At 49.3% G+C, this 19,376-nt stretch overlaps 1 protein-coding gene across 2 annotated transcripts in view; it reads right to left on the bottom strand.

Moving 5' to 3' along the window:
- Positions 1 to 14,570: 14,570 nt before the first annotated feature.
- The window catches only part of LOC142301934 (histone chaperone asf1b), a 55,515-nt gene continuing 50,709 nt past the window's right edge, over positions 14,571 to 19,376 (bottom strand). For both annotated transcript variants that reach the window (XM_075342992.1, XM_075342991.1), the window contains exons 4-5: positions 19,063 to 19,239; positions 14,571 to 15,807 (exon numbers count right to left, since the gene is read on the bottom strand). In XM_075342992.1, coding sequence (XP_075199107.1) covers positions 15,607 to 15,807; positions 19,063 to 19,239 — 378 coding nt within the window. In that variant the 3' untranslated portion in view covers positions 14,571 to 15,606. The remainder of the gene's footprint in view (positions 15,808 to 19,062; positions 19,240 to 19,376) is intronic.

Here is a 19,376-nt window from a genome sequence, read left to right as displayed (position 1 = left end):
CCCCTGACCTAGTCAGGTACCACTGAGTACTGCACCCATGCTGGGTGAGTACAAACAGGTAAGGCCAAAGGCTGAATAGGGTGTGGACACACAGACACATAGTGGCTAGTTCTCACACTCATCTTAGAGGGGACCCCTGGGCAGACCGCAGAAGGAGGACGTGCACGGTGTCACTAGTCAGACCCTGCACGTGTAGTGGCTATCGGTGGGGGAGTTCGGTTGCCACACAGTCAGACGTCACCGTAGGAAGAAGCGAGGTGACTGAGTAAGGGGACTCCTGGTAGACCAGGCCCGCACGGGGTAAGAGGTCCCTGGAGCAGCAAGCCAATTATTCGGTCTGCTAAACCTGCCGGTGAGGGTGCTGGATGTGCCTCACCAACCAATACAGAGTCCGCAGCATCAGCAGCAACGAGGGGGCCCATAAGTGAGATAGGGCAAGAAGCCATCTTTACTTGGTCCACGCTGCCAGGACACGGGCCAGAAAGGGGAGAAAAGGCAGTTGCGACTTCCCTGAGTGATTCCCGCAGTACTTCAAATCAGGGGTCATCTCAAACAAGAAGGGCTAGGAAGGCGAGTTGACAGTCACCCCTGGACTAGCCTGAAGGATACCTGGTTCCCCTGCAGTTTGTCTCAGCATCGCCCGGGTTGCCTCACAGTGAACAACTGAACGTGAGTAAAAACCCTGAAAGACATTTCTGGACTGTGTGTGAGTTCTGCTGCGACCTGTGGTACTACGCACATACACCCGAGCCCATGGGGCCGGCCTTACTCTCGGGAGGCCATAACACCAAACTTTAGACACCATCAGCCCCAGACACTCGTTAAACAGCAGTGGCGGTCCCCCATCACCCTGACCGCAAAACTGAGAGTGGCGTCACGATTCCTATTGAAGTTAACCTGACATACCTGTTGCCAGAAGATTTCCAGCACGTGAAGACCCTGCGGCGTCCCTGGAGGTGGACAGAAGTCCCTGAGGTCCCGGAGGCGATCGCTGCAGGTGAGGGGCTTCACAGTTATCCTTAGACCGGCCTAAAGGATACCTGGTTTCATCTCAGTATCACCCGGGTACCTCACAAAAACATCTAAAAGTGAGTAAAGAACAGTTGCAAGACATTTTGGACTGAGACTGAGTTATTCTGGGACCTGTTATCCTACACACCCGAGCCCCTGGGGCCAGCCTCACTCACGGAAGGCCACACCATCCGACTGCAGACTCCATCAGCCCCAGACGCTCGTTAAAAGTGCAGTGGAGGTCACCCATAATCCTGACTGCAAACCGTGAGTGGCGTCACGACTCATTCATACAAAACTGACATACCTGTGGCCAGAAATACCAAAGTGGAGACCCTGTGGCGTCCCTGAAGGTAGAGTGATGTCCATGGGGCGACCGCTGCAGGTGGGCCCCACACATGCATTTACGCAGCGTCTAGCACTGCAGCGTAAATGCATGCATCCTGCGTTCCCAGCACAATCTATGAAGATTGTGCATAATCCATCCGCACGTTGTGTTTGAGAGCGCAGCGATTTGAATGCTGAAATTTTGATCCAAATCGCTGTGTTCAAAAAAGCAACATGTCACTTCTTTCATGCGCCTTGGATGCAGCCCCCGCTCTGTCTATGGGAGAGGCAGCATCCCGAGCGCATGAAATCGGCATTTTTTCTGCAGAAAAACTGCATCCATTATGTAGTTTTTCTGCAGCGATTTGAATCGCACATGTGCAGTGACACGACGTAACGTGCGCACGTGCCCAGAAGATCCGTAATTATGTCTGTATTTGCTGGGGCTTCTTCTGTATAATCATTTTACTGGGGACTCTCCTGCTCCTTTCCGCTAACAGTGCCCTATCCTCCTCCTCTTTTAACCCTATACTACCAACCCAGGTACCAGGACTGCGATCCTTGATCCAGCCTGCCACCTGGTGGCAACTTACACCATGCACATTGACTAAACCTTAAAGGGAACGTGTCACCACTTTTTTGTCCTATAAGCTGTGGCCACCACCACCACACTCTTATATACAGCAGTCTAACATGCTGCATATAGGAGCCCAGGCCAGGGGTATAACATAAAAAACACTTTATAATACTTACCTAACGGTCGCGCGGTAGGCCTAATGGGCACCTCCCCTTTCGGCCATCTTCATCCTCTTTCTGAAGCCTGTGTGCATGATGCGGCTACGTCATACACACCTGCCGCTCCTGCGCAGGCGCGCTACAATACTTTGATCTGCCCTGCTCAGGACCTGAATGCCGGCGACTGTGTATGACGTCAGACCTGTCATGCACCGTGGCTAGAGAAGGAGATCAAAGATGACCAAAAGATGCGGCGCCGGGAACCGGACAACAGAGACGCCCATTAGGTCCACCGTGCGACCGTTAGGTAAGTATAATAAAGTGTTTTTTATGTTATACTCCCGGCCTGGGCTCTTATATACAGCATGTTAGAATGCTGAATATAAGAGCCCGGTGGTGGCGGCGGCAGCTTATAGGCCAAAAAAGTGGTGACAGGTTCCCTTTAAACAACAGTGTGCCAGCTACTACTGTAAAGTTGGGCCGACCTTTGACCCCCTTACAGATGGAAGGCCGACTAGTCTGTGGAAGTAACGCCCCTGTGACTAGTCATAGCCCTAATTAGAGTAGGGACAGTGAGGTTTCTAGGTATCTTTTGTAAACATTTATATTAGTGATTAGCGTTATACAGGGCTGGTTAGGGAGGGAGTTTGGGCACACAGGTATCAATGCTGTTGGGTTGGAGGCAGAGGGGATCTGACAGGTTCTCTTTGAACCATCTTCATACAGAATTTGTCTTTGTGATTACTTCTTAAATGTAAAAATATCCACCTTTCTAAATAGTCTTCATTAAAATGTTTTTCTGTTGCAGACTGTATCCAAGTCTTTTCTCTAGCTGAAAGAGAAAAAACACCCAAAAGCACATGAAGTAAATAGGAACGGAATAAGGAATGGTGCTGGAAATCAAATTACCGATAATTATCATCTTCTCCCTACACCCTGAAAATACTACAGAGTAGAATATGTCTGCTGATACGAATAATGTCAAAGAACCCAAGAGAGAAATTGAACAACTTCTTATAGAATCCATTGGACGGGCATTGAAGTTGAGATTCTCTTTGATTTTAAAATGTTATTTTCCAAGAGGAAACAACACAGAAGAGTCTATTTATATCCCCCCTCCAAAAAAAACAACCCACAAAGAACCTCCAAAACTGTCTGTCTTCATTTTTCCTTGTTAACTTTCCAACCTTGCTTTGAAATAATGAGCAGAACTTGAGAAGCCACCAAGAAATCTAGTTTTGCGTTCCTACTTATCATGAAGTAGTCTGTGGAATAACCTAGGTCTACAAAAAATATATTTTTTGACTTGCCAAACTCTTTTGAATGGATTTCAGGTATTTTGTTGGTGCTAAATTAAAAAATCCCATTACTTTTGCTAAATCGGTTCTAGTTTTATGAGATAATGGACATCCATTAAAATAATACATTCCCCCAATGCGACTTGTGTCTTAGGCTACTTTCACACATCCGGTTTGAGCCCTGCGGCTCAATCCGGCTGTGAAAACTATGCAACGGATGCGGCGAAAACACCGCATCCGTTGCATAAGTTTTTACATGCGGCCCGCCCGGTTTTTTCCGGTTGCGGCATGCTACTGAGCATGCGCAGTGGAAAAAACCGTATACGCCGACCGGATGCGGTTTTTTCCGCATCGCGCCGCATCCGGCCTCCATAGGTATGCATTGAAAAATGCGCCGCAGCGGCCGGATGCGGCGCGATGCGGTGTTTTTTGCCGGAGCAAAAAACGTTGCAGGGGACGTTCGATCCGGCCGCCGCATCGGCTAAATCTGCCGCATGCGGCCAAAACCGGACCGAACGCAAGCCCCTGCGGCACAATACGGCACTAATGTAAGTCTATGCAAAAAAAACCGCCACCGGCGTTACAAAAGCCGGTGGCGGTTTTTCTGCAAAACGCCGTATTGTGCCGCAGACCAAAAATCCGGATGTGTGAAAGCACCCTTATAGATGCAATAGCTTTTGTCCTGTCTTTTGACGCTTTAACAATGTCCCTTATTATTTTATATTTCAATCTGTAGGCCTACAACGCTATAAAAGCGACTTTTTGAAGCCAGAATTCTACTGTGAATTTGCTGAGGAAAGAATTTGGCAGTAAAAGTTCAACAACACAGTCCTGGTTTATACCCAAAAAGTTCTGTCTTACCAGATATACAAATACATGTAAAAATTATGACTTCATCATGAAGAGCCTTCATCAACAATCCCAATGTGTTCTGTTACATCTGTCGAGAGAACAGGTTGAAAACAAAGAAGAAAAATCCCAGACTTGGTACATCGAGTATACCTGGCTTATTTTGGAGTACAGCTTGGAGACCAGGAGAAGTCTTGGGCTCCACATGTGGTTTGCAAAGAGTGTGGAACACATGCGAAAATGGACAAATGGTGAAAGAGAAAAAAGGATAAACGTTTGTGTGCCACTGGTATGGACAGGACCGAAAAACCACCATGATGATTAATCTTTAGAACACAAAAATACTTTAATCGTTACAAGACAACTTGTTAGGGTTATCCTGATTTAGAATCAGCAAGATGGCCTATTCCACATGGAAATGATGTCCCCATACTAGTGTTTACCAGACGACCCAACCATCCACTGTAAGACACTGGAGATAGGCAGGGATGGAGTGTATGGCAGGTAGGACCAGTGGAAGAGAATTTGATGGAAGCTCTTCGAAGCCTCAACCATTTGGCCAAAAAGAACTGACTGACCTGATTAGAGACTTAAATCTGTCCAAGCAAGCATCTAAGCATCCAGACTTAAAGGGTGGCTCACCCATATTTTTTATTGTCTAGTTCGATATTATATTGAGAAACAAGGTTTCTCTCAAATACCTTGTGTTGGCAATAGTGCCTGTGAGAGGTGCTTATGCAGACAGCTGTTCCCCGCTCCAGGGACGTCACGTCAAGTGCTGCACACGTCACATCCCTGCGGCGAGCTGCAGTCTTCCTGACTCACTGAGCTGTGGGCGGTGTTTCACTGCTGTCACAGCACAGCGCGTCTCCTGCTTGCAGTGTTCTGCTGTGAGGGAGTAGGGAGCAGATGGGCTGTGACAAGCTATGCCAAGGCTATGCCCACCCATCAAGTTCTTCAAAGCAGGCGGCGTCACTTCGAGGTTACTCCAATCCTACTCTGTCACATTTCTGGCGAGGTGCACACCACTGATCAGACGCGGAAGATTCATTAAGTGGCGTGCGCCTCCTAATGAATTCGGCACATCTTAATTCCTGCACATTCTTCATTAGAACTGGTGTCGAAATGCCAGTTTTAATGAATCACAGGGGCTTATGTCTCGTAACACGTATCTGATGTCCATCTCAGTTTTTTGCCAAACATTTTGCGTACAGCACTTTCACATTATGACACAAACACCCTGCAAATATGCGTTTTCACAACAGTTTCAGCCATCTCCACGGGGGCGATGCGAAACGCGCCTAAATTCATCAAATGTTGTGGCGTACCTCGTACCTGAAACATTAGGGACTAGATCCAACATTTTTTGAAGAGCAGCACGCCAGTGATAAGATGTGCCCAATTTATAGGTGCTCTGTGCATCATGGTGGAGCCAAACATTTAAGTGCACCTTCCCACCCGCTTGTTCCCTCCCCCCCCCTTCATTGATTGATGGCTCTGGCTTCATAGAGCCATAGTAGGTCGCAGAAGAGGGGAAAACAAGCAGGTGGGAAGGTGCACTTAAATGTTTGGCCGCACCATGATCCTCAGAGTACCTGTATTTTGGTTGAACAGCCATTCTCTGCTGACGGAGTCCCTTTTACTCCCGCACACCCATCATTAAGACTGGCTTCCCCATCAGTCTTAGGCCCCTTTCACACATCAGTGATTCTGGTACGTTTGTGCTTTTTTTTTTTTTTTTTTTTTTTTATACGTACCAGAATCCCCGACATACGCAGACCCATTATAATCAATGGCTCTGCTCACACATCAGTGATTTTTCACTGAACGTGTCTCCGTGCAGCGTGCACCCTTGGCCGTGATTCTGCACGGAGACATGTCAGTTTTTGTCTGGCATCACTGATGACCCACAGACCACACTATGGTGTGATCCGTGTGTGATCAGTGAAACACGTACAAGAAAATCACAGACATAGTAAATATTAAAAATGTTTAACTTACCTTGCCTGCGATTCGCTCTGGAGCCTCTGCTTTCGACAGATCCTGCCTGGCTCATGAATATTCATGAAAGCAGGAACTGCCAACCCGGAAGTAGGTGCTGAGAGCGGTGGGCGGACGCTGCAGACTTCAGCACCATGGACAGCAGGAGCGAAGGCAGGTGAGTAATGTCCATATGCAATCACGGATTGCACATGGACAACCCACGTGTGCCGTGAATCACGGAACACGAGGGACATGTGCGTGTTTTACACGTCAGTGAAGAACGTCAGTGTTTTTCACTGACGTGTGAAACGGGCCTTAATGAAAGAACATCATAGTACCCAGCTGGCTCTTCAAAGTTATTACAGTGGAACCCTGGTTTACGAGAACAATCCGTTCTGGGAGTGTGCTTGTTAACCAAGTTACTCGTCTAGCAAAGCAAGATTTCCCATAGGAAATCATTGGAACACAGACTATTCGTTCCACTTGTGCAATGTCCCATCCTGGTCCCCTATTGTGCCATTCCACACACGCACACACACACATATGCTCACCTTACCTTCCATCGCTGGCCTCCTGATTCTTGTAGTTCACCGCTACAGGATGTGTATTGGGTAACCATCGCGACCGATGCCAGACCTTCCACTGCCAGAGCACTGACGTCAATTACGCTGCCTTTGAGAAGCGGCTGACAGCGGAAGTTCCTCTATCGTCACGATGGTTACACGATACACATCCTGTACCGGCGAACTGCAAGAACCATGAGGCCGGCGATGGAACAGAAGGTAAGGTGAGCATAATGTGTGTGTTTGCGTGTTTCTGCGGACTGCAAGAGCTGGTCAGAGCGTGGTTAAAGTATGGACCGGAAGTGTGTGCGGTGAGTATTTGCTCGTGCAGCAAAGTTTGCTCGTAAACTCAGTTACAAATTTACAGCAAGCTTTGCTCGCATAGCGAAATGCTTGCAAACCGAGGTTCCACTGTATTCTGAAACACTGTAGCGTTACAGAGTAAAATATTATCTGCTGCAATAACACAGCAAGAGCCGGATTCATGCTGCTCCCTCCCAGCACTTGATCATGATTGTTGAGACAAGATGAGGAAGGCCCGACAGTCTCCCATACTGTGTACACCACAATCATTCAGGGCGGTGTATGCAGCGATCAGGAAGGCAGAGTTGATAATAAACCACCTCTGCCTTCTATAAGGGGATTTTAACCATTATCTGACATCCAGCTTACCACTACAGCACACTTTTGTGCAGCTGATGACTCTGCAATCATGTTGTAAAATATCCTTGCAGAGCCATATTAAGACTGGACAAGTGTTTAATGCTGTTGGGTGGTCTGAATGTAATTAAAGCACTACTTCAGGGCCCCCTTCACACGTCAGTTATTCCGGTACGTTTGACGTCTGTTTTCAAACGTACCGGAGTTACAGACATACACAGACCCATTAAAAATCAATGGGTCTGCGCATACATCAATGTTTTCACAAGGACCGGGTGTCCATATGGAGCACATGCGTGTATGTGTGTTCTGCACAGAGACAAGAACGTTTTTCTCCAGCAGCACTAATGTCACACAGAACACACATTGGGGTGATACGTGCGACACGTACCGGAGAAAACACGAGTCTTTGAAATAAAATGATTTTGTATACTCATGTGTCTCAAGCGCTGCTGTCGCTTGCTTCAGGGCCCGCTCATTATGCTCCTGCATATTCACTGCACCGTGGACCCGGAAGCAGCAGGGCCTGAGACAGCAGGGCCTGAGACAGCAGCGCCTGAGACAGCAGCGCCTGAGACAGCAGCGCCTGAGACAGCAGCGCCTGAGACAGCAGCGCCTGAGACAGCAGCGCCTGAGACAGCAGCGCCTGAGACAGCAGCGCCTGAGACAGCAGCGCCTGAGACAGCAGCGCCTGAGACAGCAGCGCCTGAGACAGCAGCGCCTGAGACAGCAGCGCCTGAGACAACAGGGCCTGAGACAACAGGGCCTGAGACAACAGGGCCTGAGACAACAGGGCCTGAGACAACAGGACCACGGTCAGCAGTGCTGGGGACAGGTGACTAAAAATAGTTCATGATTTCCATGTCCTATCACAGATACCACACGTGTTCCAAAATCACAGCACATGGAGGGCCATAGGTACCTTCAACACGTCCCTGAATTTTGTTACTTACCGTAAATTCCTTTTCTTCTAGCTCTTATTGGGAGACCCAGACGATTGGGGTATAGCTACTGCCCTCTGGAGGCCACACAAAGCACTACACTAAAAGTGCAAGGCCCCTCCCTCTCTGGCTATACCCCCCCGTGGTATCACGGGTACTCCAGTTTTAGTGCCAAAGCAAGAAGGAGGAAGCCAACAACTGGTTTAAACAAATTAACTCCGAATAACATCGGAGAACTGAAAAACCGTTCAACATGAACAACATGTGTACCCGCAAACAGCAAAAAACAATCCCGAAGGACAACAGGGCGGGTGCTGGGTCTCCCAATAAGAGCTAGAAGAAAAGGAATTTACGGTAAGTAACAAAATTCCCTTCTTCTTCAGCGCTCTATTGGGAGACCCAGACGATTGGGACGTCCAAAAGCTGTCCCTGGGTGGGTAAAGAAATACCTCATGTTAGAGCTGCAAAACAGCCCCCCCCTACGGGGATGTCACTGCCGCCTGCAGGACTCTTCTACCTAAGCTGGCATCCGCCGAAGCATAGGTATGCACCTGATAATGCTTGGTGAACGTGTGCAGACTCGACCAGGTAGCCGCCTGACACACCTGTTGAGCCGAAGCCTGGTGCCGTAATGCCCAGGACGCACCTACGGCTCTGGTTGAGTGGGCTTTTAGCCCTGAAGGAACCGGAAGCCCAGCAGAACGGTAGGCCTCTATAATTGGTTCTTTGATCCATCGAGCCAAGGTGGCTTTAGAAGCCTGCAACCCCTTGCGCGGACCGGCGACAAGGACAAAAAGTGCATCGGAACGGCGCATGGGCGCCGTGCGGGAAATGTAGATCCTGAGTGCTCTCACCAGATCTAGCAAACGCAAGTCCCTTTCATACCGGTGAACCGGATGAGGATAAAAGGAAGGCAATGATATATCCTGATTAAGATGAAACGAGGATACGACCTTAGGGAGAAACTCCGGAATGGGGCGCAGCACAACCTTGTCCTGGTGGAACACCAAGAAGGGAGCCTTGGATGACAGAGCAGCCAGCTCAGACACTCGCCGAAGCGATGTGATCGCAACAAGAAACGCCACTTTCTGTGACAGGCGAGAAAAAGAAACTTCTTTGAGAGGCTCGAAGGGCGGCTTCTGGAGAGCCACTAGTACCCTGTTCAGATCCCATGGATCCAACGGCCGCTTGTACGGGGGCACAATATGACAGACCCCCTGCAGGAACGTGCGCACCTTAGGAAGACGTGCTAGACGCTTCTGAAAAAACACGGATAGTGCCGAGACTTGCCCTTTAAGGGAGCCGAGCGACAAGCCCTTTTCCAACCCTGATTGCAGGAAAGATAGAAAAGTGGGCAATGCAAATGGCCAGGGAGACACTCCCTGAGCAGAGCACCAGGTTAAGAAAATCTTCCACGTTCTGTGGTAGATCTTAGCAGAAGTTGACTTCCTAGCTTGTCTCATTGTGGCTACCACTCCCTGGGATAATCCTGTTGACGATAGGATCCAGGACTCAATGGCCACACAGTCAGGTTCAGGGCCGCAGAATTCTGATGGAAAAACGGCCCTTGAGACAGCAGGTCTGGACGGTCTGGAAGCGACCACGGTCGGCCGACCGTGAGATGCCACAGATCCGGATACCACGATCTCCTCGGCCAGTCTGGGGCGACGAGTATGATGCGGCTGCAATCGGATCTGATCTTGCGTAGTACTCTGGGCAAGAGTGCCAGAGGCGGGAATACATATGGGAGGCGGAAGTGCGACCAATCTTGCACCAAGGCGTCTGCCGCCAGCGCTCTTTGATCTCGCGACCGCGCCATGAATGCCGGGACCTTGTTGTTGTGCCGAGACGCCATTAGGTCGACGTCCGGCACTCCCCATCGGCGACAGATTTCCTGAAACACGTCCGGGTGAAGGGACCATTCCCCTGCGTCCATGCCCTGGCGACTGAGGAAGTCTGCTTCCCAGTTTTCTACGCCCGGGATGTGAACCGCGGATATGGTGGATGCTGTGTCCTCCACCCAATTCAGAATGCGCCGGACTTCCTGAAAGGCTTGCCGGCTGCGCGTCCCTCCTTGGTGGTTGATGTATGCCACCGCTGTGGAGTTGTCCGATTGGATTCGGATCTGCTTTCCTTCCAGCCACTGTTGGAAGGCCAGTAGGGCAAGATACACTGCCCTGATTTCCAGAACATTGATCTGAAGGGTGGACTCCTGCTGAGTCCACGTCCCCTGAGCCCTGTGGTGTAGAAACACTGCTCCCCACCCCGACAGACTCGCATCTGTCGTGACTACTGCCCAGGATGGGGGCAGGAAGGATCTTCCCTGAGACAATGAGGTGGGAAGGAGCCACCATTGCAGAGAGTCCTTGGCCGTCTGGGAAAGAGAGACTTTCCTGTCTAGGGAAGTCGTCTTCCCGTCCCATTGGCGGAGAATGTCCCATTGAAGTGGACGCAGATGAAACTGCGCAAAGGGAACTGCTTCCATGGCTGCCACCATCTTCCCTAGGAAGTGCATGAGGCGCCGTAAGGGGTGCGACTGGCCCTGAAGGAGCGATTGCACCCCTGTCTGTAGGGACCGCTGCTTGTTTAGCGGAAGCTTCACTCTCGCTGCTCGAGTATGAAACTCCATGCCAAGATACGTTAGTGACTGTGTCGGTGACAGATTTGACTTTGGAAAGTTGATGATCCATCCAAAAGTCTGGAGAGTCTCCAGCGTAGCCTGTAGACTGAGTTGGCATGCCTCTTGAGAGGGTGCCTTGACAAGTAGATCGTCTAGGTAAGGGATCACCGAGTGTCCCTGAGAGTGCAAGACTGCTACCACCGCCGCCATGACCTTGGTGAAGACCCGTGGGGCTGTCGCCAGACCAAATGGCAGAGCTACGAACTGAAAATGGTCGTCTCCTATCACAAAACGTAGAAAACGTTGATGTTCTGTAGCAATTGGCACGTGGAGATAAGCATCCTTGATGTCTATTGAGGCAAGGAAGTCTCCTTGAGACATTGAGGCAATGACAGAACGGAGGGTTTCCATCCGGAACCGTCTGGCGTGTACATGTTTGTTGAGCAGTTTTAGGTCCAGAACAGGACGGAATGAGCCGTCCTTTTTTGGCACCACAAAGAGATTGGAGTAAAACCCTCTCCCTTGTTCCTGAAACGGTACAGGAACCACTACTCCCTCCGCTCTTAGGGAGTCCACCGCCTGCCGCAGGACATCTACACGGTCTGGGTGTGGGGAGGTTCTGAAGAACCGAGCTGGAGGACGAGAACTGAACTCGATTCTGTACCCGCGCGACAAAATGTCCGTCACCCACCGGTCTTTGACCTGTGACATCCAAGTGTCGTAAAAGCGGGAGAGCCTGCCCCCGACCGGAGATGCGGAGGGAGGGGACTGGAAGTCATGAGGTAGCCGCTTTGGAAGCGGTTCCTCCATTTGCTTTCTTGGGGCGTGAATGAGCCCTCCAGGAATCTGAGTTTCTTTGCGTCCTCTGAGTCCCTTTGGACGAGGAGAATTGTGTTTTGCCCGAACCTCGAAAGGACTGAAACTTCTGCTGCCACTTTCTCTGCTGAGGTTTGCTTGATCTGGGCTGGGGTAAAGAGGAGTCTTTACCCTTGGACTGTTTAATGATGTCAGCCAATGGCTCGCCAAACAGTCTTTCTCTAGACAAAGGCAAGCTGGTTAAACATTTTTTGGAACCAGCATCTGCTTTCCAGTCCTTTAACCACAGTGCCCTGCGCAAAACTACCGAATTGGCAGACGCCATTGAGGTGCGGCTGGTAGATTCTAGGACCGCATTGATAGCGTAAGACGCAAACGCGGACATCTGCGAGGTAAGGGACGCCACTTGCGGCACCGCTGGATGTAAGATAGCATCCACTTTCGCTAAACCAGCTGAAATAGCTTGTAGCGCCCATACGGCTGCGAATGCTGGAGCAAACGACGCGCCGATAGCTTCATAGACAGATTTTAACCAAAGGTCCATCTGTCTGTCATTGGCATCTTTAAGTGAAGCGCCATCTTCCACTGCAACTATGGATCTAGCTGCAAGTTTGGAAATCGGGGGATCCACCTTTGGACACTGGGTCCAGCGCTTGACCACCTCAGGGGGGAAAGGATAACGTGTATCCTTAGAACGTTTAGAGAAACGCTTTTCTGGATGAGCATCGTGTTTCTGGATTGATTCTCTGAAGTCAGAGTGATCCAACAGAGCACTTAATTTACGCTTGGGATAGAGGAAACGAAATTTCTCCTGCTCTGCCGCTGCCTCTTCTGCTGAAGGGGCTGGGGGAGAAATATCTAACAGCCTATTGATGGCTGAGATAAGATCGTTTACCATGGCGTCCCCATCCGGGGTATCCAGGTTGAGAGGGGTTCCAGGATTAGACTCCTGATCACTCTCTTCAGACACATCACAGGGAGACTGATTGCGCTGAGACCCTGAGCAGTGTGATGACGTTGAGGGTCTTTCCCAGCGAGCCCGCTTGGGGTGGCTGGGGCAATCATCTGAGTCATCATACTCATCCTGAGAGGCCGGGGACCCCCTTGCAGTCTGGATTAAATCCAACTGCGGAGGGTTAGAGGACATAGACCTCGCCGTGTCCATAGACTGAGCCCCAGGCATGGATTGCAAAGTTTCCAGGATTTTTGCCATAGTCACCGACATATTAACCGCAAAAACTGCAAAGTCTGACCCTGACACCGGGGCAGGACTTACAGGCGTCTCAGCCTGGGTCACTATCTCTCCTGACTCCGGCTGGCGAAGCAGCACCGGATCTGAGCATTGCACACAATGGGGGTCTTTGGAACCTGCTGGTAGAGCAGTCCCACAAGCAGCACACACAGTGCACACAGCCCTAGCCTTGGCAGCTTTGCGTCTTGTGGATGACATGCTGCTGCTTCCTCAGAGCGATCTGGGGTATTCAGCCAGGAAGCGACCTCACAGTGCAAGAAATCAATAAATCTCTATGTCCAGTGACACAATACACTAACATACACTGAGGCACTAGAGGGGCCAGCTGAAAAGCCGCTTACCGCCCGCTAAAGAGCGGGTGTGTGGTCTTCCAAAGCCCCTCAGTCTAGGTCTCCCAGAGCCTTGCGTCCTTCTTCCAGCCAGCCATGCATGTAATGGCTGCCGGCGTCCTGAGGGAAGAAGGGGGGCGGGCCCTGGGCGTTCCTGACCAAGAGCGGGAAGCCTGCTCCCTCTGTGCCTAGTGAGAGGGCTGGAGCATGTAAATCAGGCTCCAGCCCTCCTCGCTGCCGTGAAACAGCGTCTCTCCCCTACCCTGATTGACAGGGTGGGGGCGGGAACGATCGGAGCTGCCGGCGTCCTAGGCCCAAAAGCCGGGGACTAGAGTTATAAACGCCGCCGCCGTAAAAGCGCGGTCGGCGTATCCCCGGCGCACCACAAGTCACAGCAGCGCCGCCCGGTCCAGTGAGGGTCGGCGCTGCGTTCCCAGAACACAAAGTCCCCCAGATGACTGTAGGAACACCAGCTCAGTGTACGGTCCCCGGCGCACTACAACACCCAGCCAGCCCGGAGTGTGTCTGTGCCTGCCGGGGACACAGAGTACCTGTATGATGCAGGGCCCGGTCCCTGATGGTACTCCTGCTCCGTATCCATCAGGTTCTGATGGGTCTGTGGATGGAGCCCGGCGACAGAGCTTTGAGGCCGGCAGGATCCCACTTCCACAGAACCCCCAAGGGGATGTGGAAGGAAAAACAGCATGTCAGGCTCCAGCCCTGTACCAGCAATAGGTACCTCAACCTTACAACACCATCCAGGGGTGAGAAGGGAGCATGCTGGGAACACTATATGTGTCCTCTTTTCTTCCATCCGAAATAGTCAGCAGCTACTGCTGACTAAAATCTGTGGAGCTATGCATGGAATGTCTGACCTCCTTCGCACACAAAGCTAAAACTGGAGTACCCGTGATACCACGGGGGGGTATAGCCAGAGAGGGAGGGGCCTTGCACTTTTAGTGTAGTGCTTTGTGTGGCCTCCAGAGGGCAGTAGCTATACCCCAATCGTCTGGGTCTCCCAATAGAGCGCTGAAGAAACATCAAGTTTTCCCACGGACGTGTGAAAGAGGCCTCAGTGTGAGGATACTGATAAAAGAATTTAGCTACAACAAGCTAACCAACACGCCCTTTTGCTCCTCACACACTAAAGTTCACATTTAAATCAAAAAACATTAAATTATGAGGACACTTTGCTCAACTGCTTTTATTTAAGTAAAGCCTAATCACAAATATATAAAAAAAACAAAAAATATACATATAGAAAAAAAAAAAACAAAACGCCATTTGTTTCTATATACGACACAATCAAAACGTAACATCATATAATGCATGTAGAAGGCAGGTGTATAACAAAAACCCTGCCTATAAAGGGACGTATAAAGGGCCCAAATCTTAGAAAAGCCTTCCTTCAAATAGACAGTCTTCACAGTGCGAGTTACGCGGCACTGACCACCATAGACTTTCCATCAAGGTGCAGGTGTAAGTGCTGATCTTGTTCTGTGAAATAATGCATCAGGAAGACACCGGATCCAGGGTTAACATCTCTGGGACCGAACATGAATATACCTCTTGGTGGAAAAGGTAGCACTCTACAGGAAATCTTTTGCTGGCTCATTCCACAAAGTAGAACAATGCAGCTTTTATCATCGGGCAGAGATGATGGCTCCATAACTTGTCCCAGAAGAGACAAAGGAGTCTCAGTGAGGCCGTGGTAGGAGACATGCTGCCTGCGATACAGTACGTGGCGGTGTCTCAGGTGAGTGAGGGAAAACGTAACGGCGGTAACTAAGTACCGTAGTCCGGACAGAGTCACACACACACAAAAAAAAAAAAAAAACGATATCACCACTGCCAATGAGGTCCACTCCTGGTGAACAATGGATGAGTGGTGTGGTAGGATCCACTTATGGTTAACAATAGGATGTCAGAGCCAAGGAACCGACTCCGTGTTGAAAGGCAGGTCCATGTTATTCTCCTTATAAAAAAAAAGAAAAAAAAAGGGGGCAGTGTGAGACTAAAACTAATCATATACAGAGGACGTTACTACCGCCATAGGATAAGGCAGTTTGTTTTCTATTGGCAGTATGGTTTATTTGCTTCTGGAGTCTGAGGACATCATGCACAATAAAAGAGGCCAGATGGGCTGGAGCCTGAGGTGAGATGTTGGTGCTGTACTTTATTCAGGTTTTGGACAATACGCAGGTTCCCCAGCGCTGGAGACTTCAAATGCAGTCCATAGAGTTCTCTGGGATTGGGTTTAGTGCGCCGGAGAGGCCCTTGGTCGGGGCACAAGATGGGGGGTGCATAGAGTGACAGGCAGGGTCCACATTCTCAATGTCTTCCATCTTTGAGTCGCTTGCACTTTCCCAATTGATATGAAAGCGCGTCACGCGTGGATTTGATGCTAGGATGTTCCTCTGGAGCTGAAAGACAGATAGAGACATTTATAGAACTGCAATCGGCAGCGTCCGAGGGGGCGAAGCACAAAACAGTGCATATGTGCATGGGCCCCCGGCACACTAGATATCCGATTGGCACAGTATTGCCACAGACAGTCAGCATTCCCTTTATTACACTGTGCAAGTGCTACTGTATGTTACTATTTTCCAATATAGACAAACGCACCCCCCCCCCACCCCCCAAAAAAAAACACTTTAAAACATGGAAATACCCATAATGTATACTTCTGGCAGTAGTGGATTGAAAACTTCAGGAGCCAGCACTTTAAGCCTCATTCCGCTGTCATTTTTAATTTATTATTTTTTTTTGAAACATAAAAATCAGAAAAATGGACAGTTTATCAGTGTTTTTCATTAGAGGTTGGTCAGAGTGTCATCATTTTTTTTTCCCACCGATGGCAAAATAAATAAAATCAGTGTCGTATGATCTACCCCATAGGACCATCACCAGTATGAGTGCTGCATGTAAAAATCCATGAAAATAAAATAAAAAAAAAAAATGGTGTAGGGTCCCTTGTATTATAATACCCAGCACAGATAACGTCCACAGCTACAGGCTGCAGCCCCCAGCCATGCCCCTATCTTCGCTGTCTATCAAAATAGGAGGAACCGCAGGCAGATTTTTTATTCAAATTATTTAAATATTTTTTTAAAAAAAATTCAGCATAGGGTCACGCCCAATTTTGATACAGAGCCATGATAAAGCGCAACAGCTGGGGGCTGGTATTCTCAGCCTGGTATGGTTATTAGGCTTCCCCCTAAACAAAGAACAGCAGCTTACAGCCGCCCAAGAATTTTCGCATCCATTAGATGTGATAAGTCCGACGCTTTACCTGATTCTTACCGATTGCCCTGGTGCAGCGCAATTGGGGTAATAAGATGTTAACAGCCCACAGCTGCCATGAAGCTCTACATCAGTAATGGCAGGCATCTATGAGACACCCCCATTACTAATCTGTAGGTGAAATAAAAACACCGAAAAATTTTTATTTGGAAGAATAAAAAAAAGCAAAAAAAAAAAAAACAAAAACACACCCTCTTTCACCACTTTATTAACCCCCCAAACACCTCTGCAGGTCCAAACTAGTCCACACGAGGACCCATGACAATTCAGCTCTCCTACATTTGAACCTCACAGCGAGCGTCCATAGAACAATGACTGCCCGCTGTGAGCTCCAGAGAACGAATGAGCCACAGCGATCAGCGGAGACGTCACTTAGGTTAGTTGCAATCACAGTTGGAGTCGTCCACCTGTGACCGCACTCCCCGACCCCACACTTTAAGCCAGAGTGCTTTAGGTCACCAAAAGGTCATACAGTGGGAACCCAGGTATGACCTCCGGTGAACTGAGTGATGTCACTGTTGCCAGCCGGGTCCCTCTTGTCATGGTTTCACGGAGCCTGGAGAGATGGGACATGTTTTCGGTCCCTCTAGGCTCGGATGTAGCAGAGCCAAGGACCGTCGTGGGATGTAGTGTGGATTATACTGGAATTTCAAGGGTCTTTTTGGGGTTAATAAAGAGGGGATAGATGGTGCTATATTTTATTGCAGATAAAGGATTTTTCTCTATTTCTTTTTACCTATAGGATTATTGATGGGTGGGTCTGAGACCCCTACCCATCGCCAATTCTGGACTTGATGACAGTTGCGCACTGGTCAGTAACCCCTTCAGCTGTTGGACTTTCTCATGGCTGGGTATCACAATGGGGGGGGGACGGGACGAATAATAAATAGCGCGTTCCTCTTATTGTGATACACAGCAAAGATAGGTGCACGGCTGGGGGCTGAAGCCTGTAGCTCCATGGTTTATCAGTGCTAGGTATAAAAATATGGGGGGGGGTTCTACACCAAATATTTTATTTATTTGTGCACAGCAATATTGATGCGCACAGCGCCTGCGATTGGATGAATCATTGTCCATGCCACCTCCATCACTACCACATCAATGCAATGACTGGGCTGTAGGTTTGTTTAAAAAAAAAAAAATCAAGTGTTTTATCAGCAGGAAGTTATCACTAATTGTCAGATGCTCTATACCCCACCTCCACCACTGATTAACAGCTTTTTCTCAATGCTCAGTGTACATGACTGCCCGCTATGACTGCGGATAGAGCCTGAGTAGCGATGACATCACTGAGGTTATTTGTGGTCACAGGTGGGAACCTCCAGCTGTGACCGCAAATCCCCTGAGTGACATCATCGCGGCACAGTCACTGTCTGCAGTCACAGTGGGCAGTCAAGCTCTATGGCTGCTAGCTGTGACTGAGATGTAGCAGCACCAGGATCGTCGTGGGACCTTGCGTGGATTACGTCGAACCTGCAGGGGTATTTTGGGGGGTGTTAATAAAGTGATGAAAGAGGGTGTTTTTGTATTTTATTTCAAATAAAGGATTTTTCTCGGGGTTTGTGTATTTCTTTTTACTTATAGGATTAGTGTCTTATAGACCCCTACCTATCACTAATTTTGAGCTTGGTGACAGTGCTGTTATAAACTCATTATCTCGATTTTGCCACTGCACCAGGGCAATCAGAAAGAGCTGGATAAAGCGCTGAGCTGGGCTGCTGCTGGCTGCTATTTTTAGGCTGGGGGAGGGCAACTTAACCATAGGCCTCCCCAGTCTGAGAATAACAGCCCACAGGTGTCGGGCTTTATCATGACTGGGTATCAAAATTGGTAGGGGGGGGACCGCATATCAGTTTATTTATTTTAAAAAAATAAAATAAAAAAAGCCACATGCAGTTCCTCTTATTTTGATACACAGCCAAGATAGGCGCAGGCCATGGGCTTCATCTGTGCTGGGTATCATAATATGGGGAGACCCTACGCCAAATGTTTTATTTTTATACCACGGTACCGACCTGCATACAGAGCCTGTGATTGGTTGCAGGCAGACGCTGTCACACAAGCTGGGGGCACGTCTGAACCCAACCAATCACAGACGCCAGGCCATCCGGTGGGTGGGAAAAGCAGTGTATGTGGATGAGCGGCTCAGGAAGTGAAGTCACAAAAGCAGTTACAGCAGCACTGGAGCCTCGGTAAGTATAAAGTGCTTGCTTTATTTTTATTTTTTTTAAATTTCTTCATTGCCGAATCAAAACACTTGGAATCCCGGGACCGGGTCCGGCACCCGGGCACCTTTGAGACAGCGCGGATCGGGACTTTTACAGGCCAGGTCCGCCCATCACTAGCAGAAAGTATTAGTCACGCTGGAGCAGTACCTGGCAGAAGTTTGGCTTCAGAGGAGGATTCTCTCGCAATTCCAGGTCAGAATATTCATTGTTAACGTAGTACCCGACTCTGATGAACTCTTGTCCTCTGTAAGTGCAGGTGATGAGGACGACCGTAACCCCAACAGCGTCAGACTCTGGGATGAGACTGGAGTTTGGCGCATCAGCCTGCAATGTTACCACATGTAATGTTACATATCAGTGATATAAAAAACGAACAAGTTAAGCAGAGGATCCTTAAAATCGCACCCATCATTTTATCCAATCCCTGACAAACAGCCTAGGTCCTCGAATGCCCTTATCCT

Source organism: Anomaloglossus baeobatrachus, chromosome 4, assembly GCF_048569485.1.
Source record: "Anomaloglossus baeobatrachus isolate aAnoBae1 chromosome 4, aAnoBae1.hap1, whole genome shotgun sequence".
Classification (NCBI taxonomy): Eukaryota; Metazoa; Chordata; class Amphibia; order Anura; family Aromobatidae; genus Anomaloglossus; species Anomaloglossus baeobatrachus.
The sequence above is the reverse complement of the archived record's forward strand: the minus strand, read 5'-3'. Positions and strand labels throughout refer to the sequence as shown.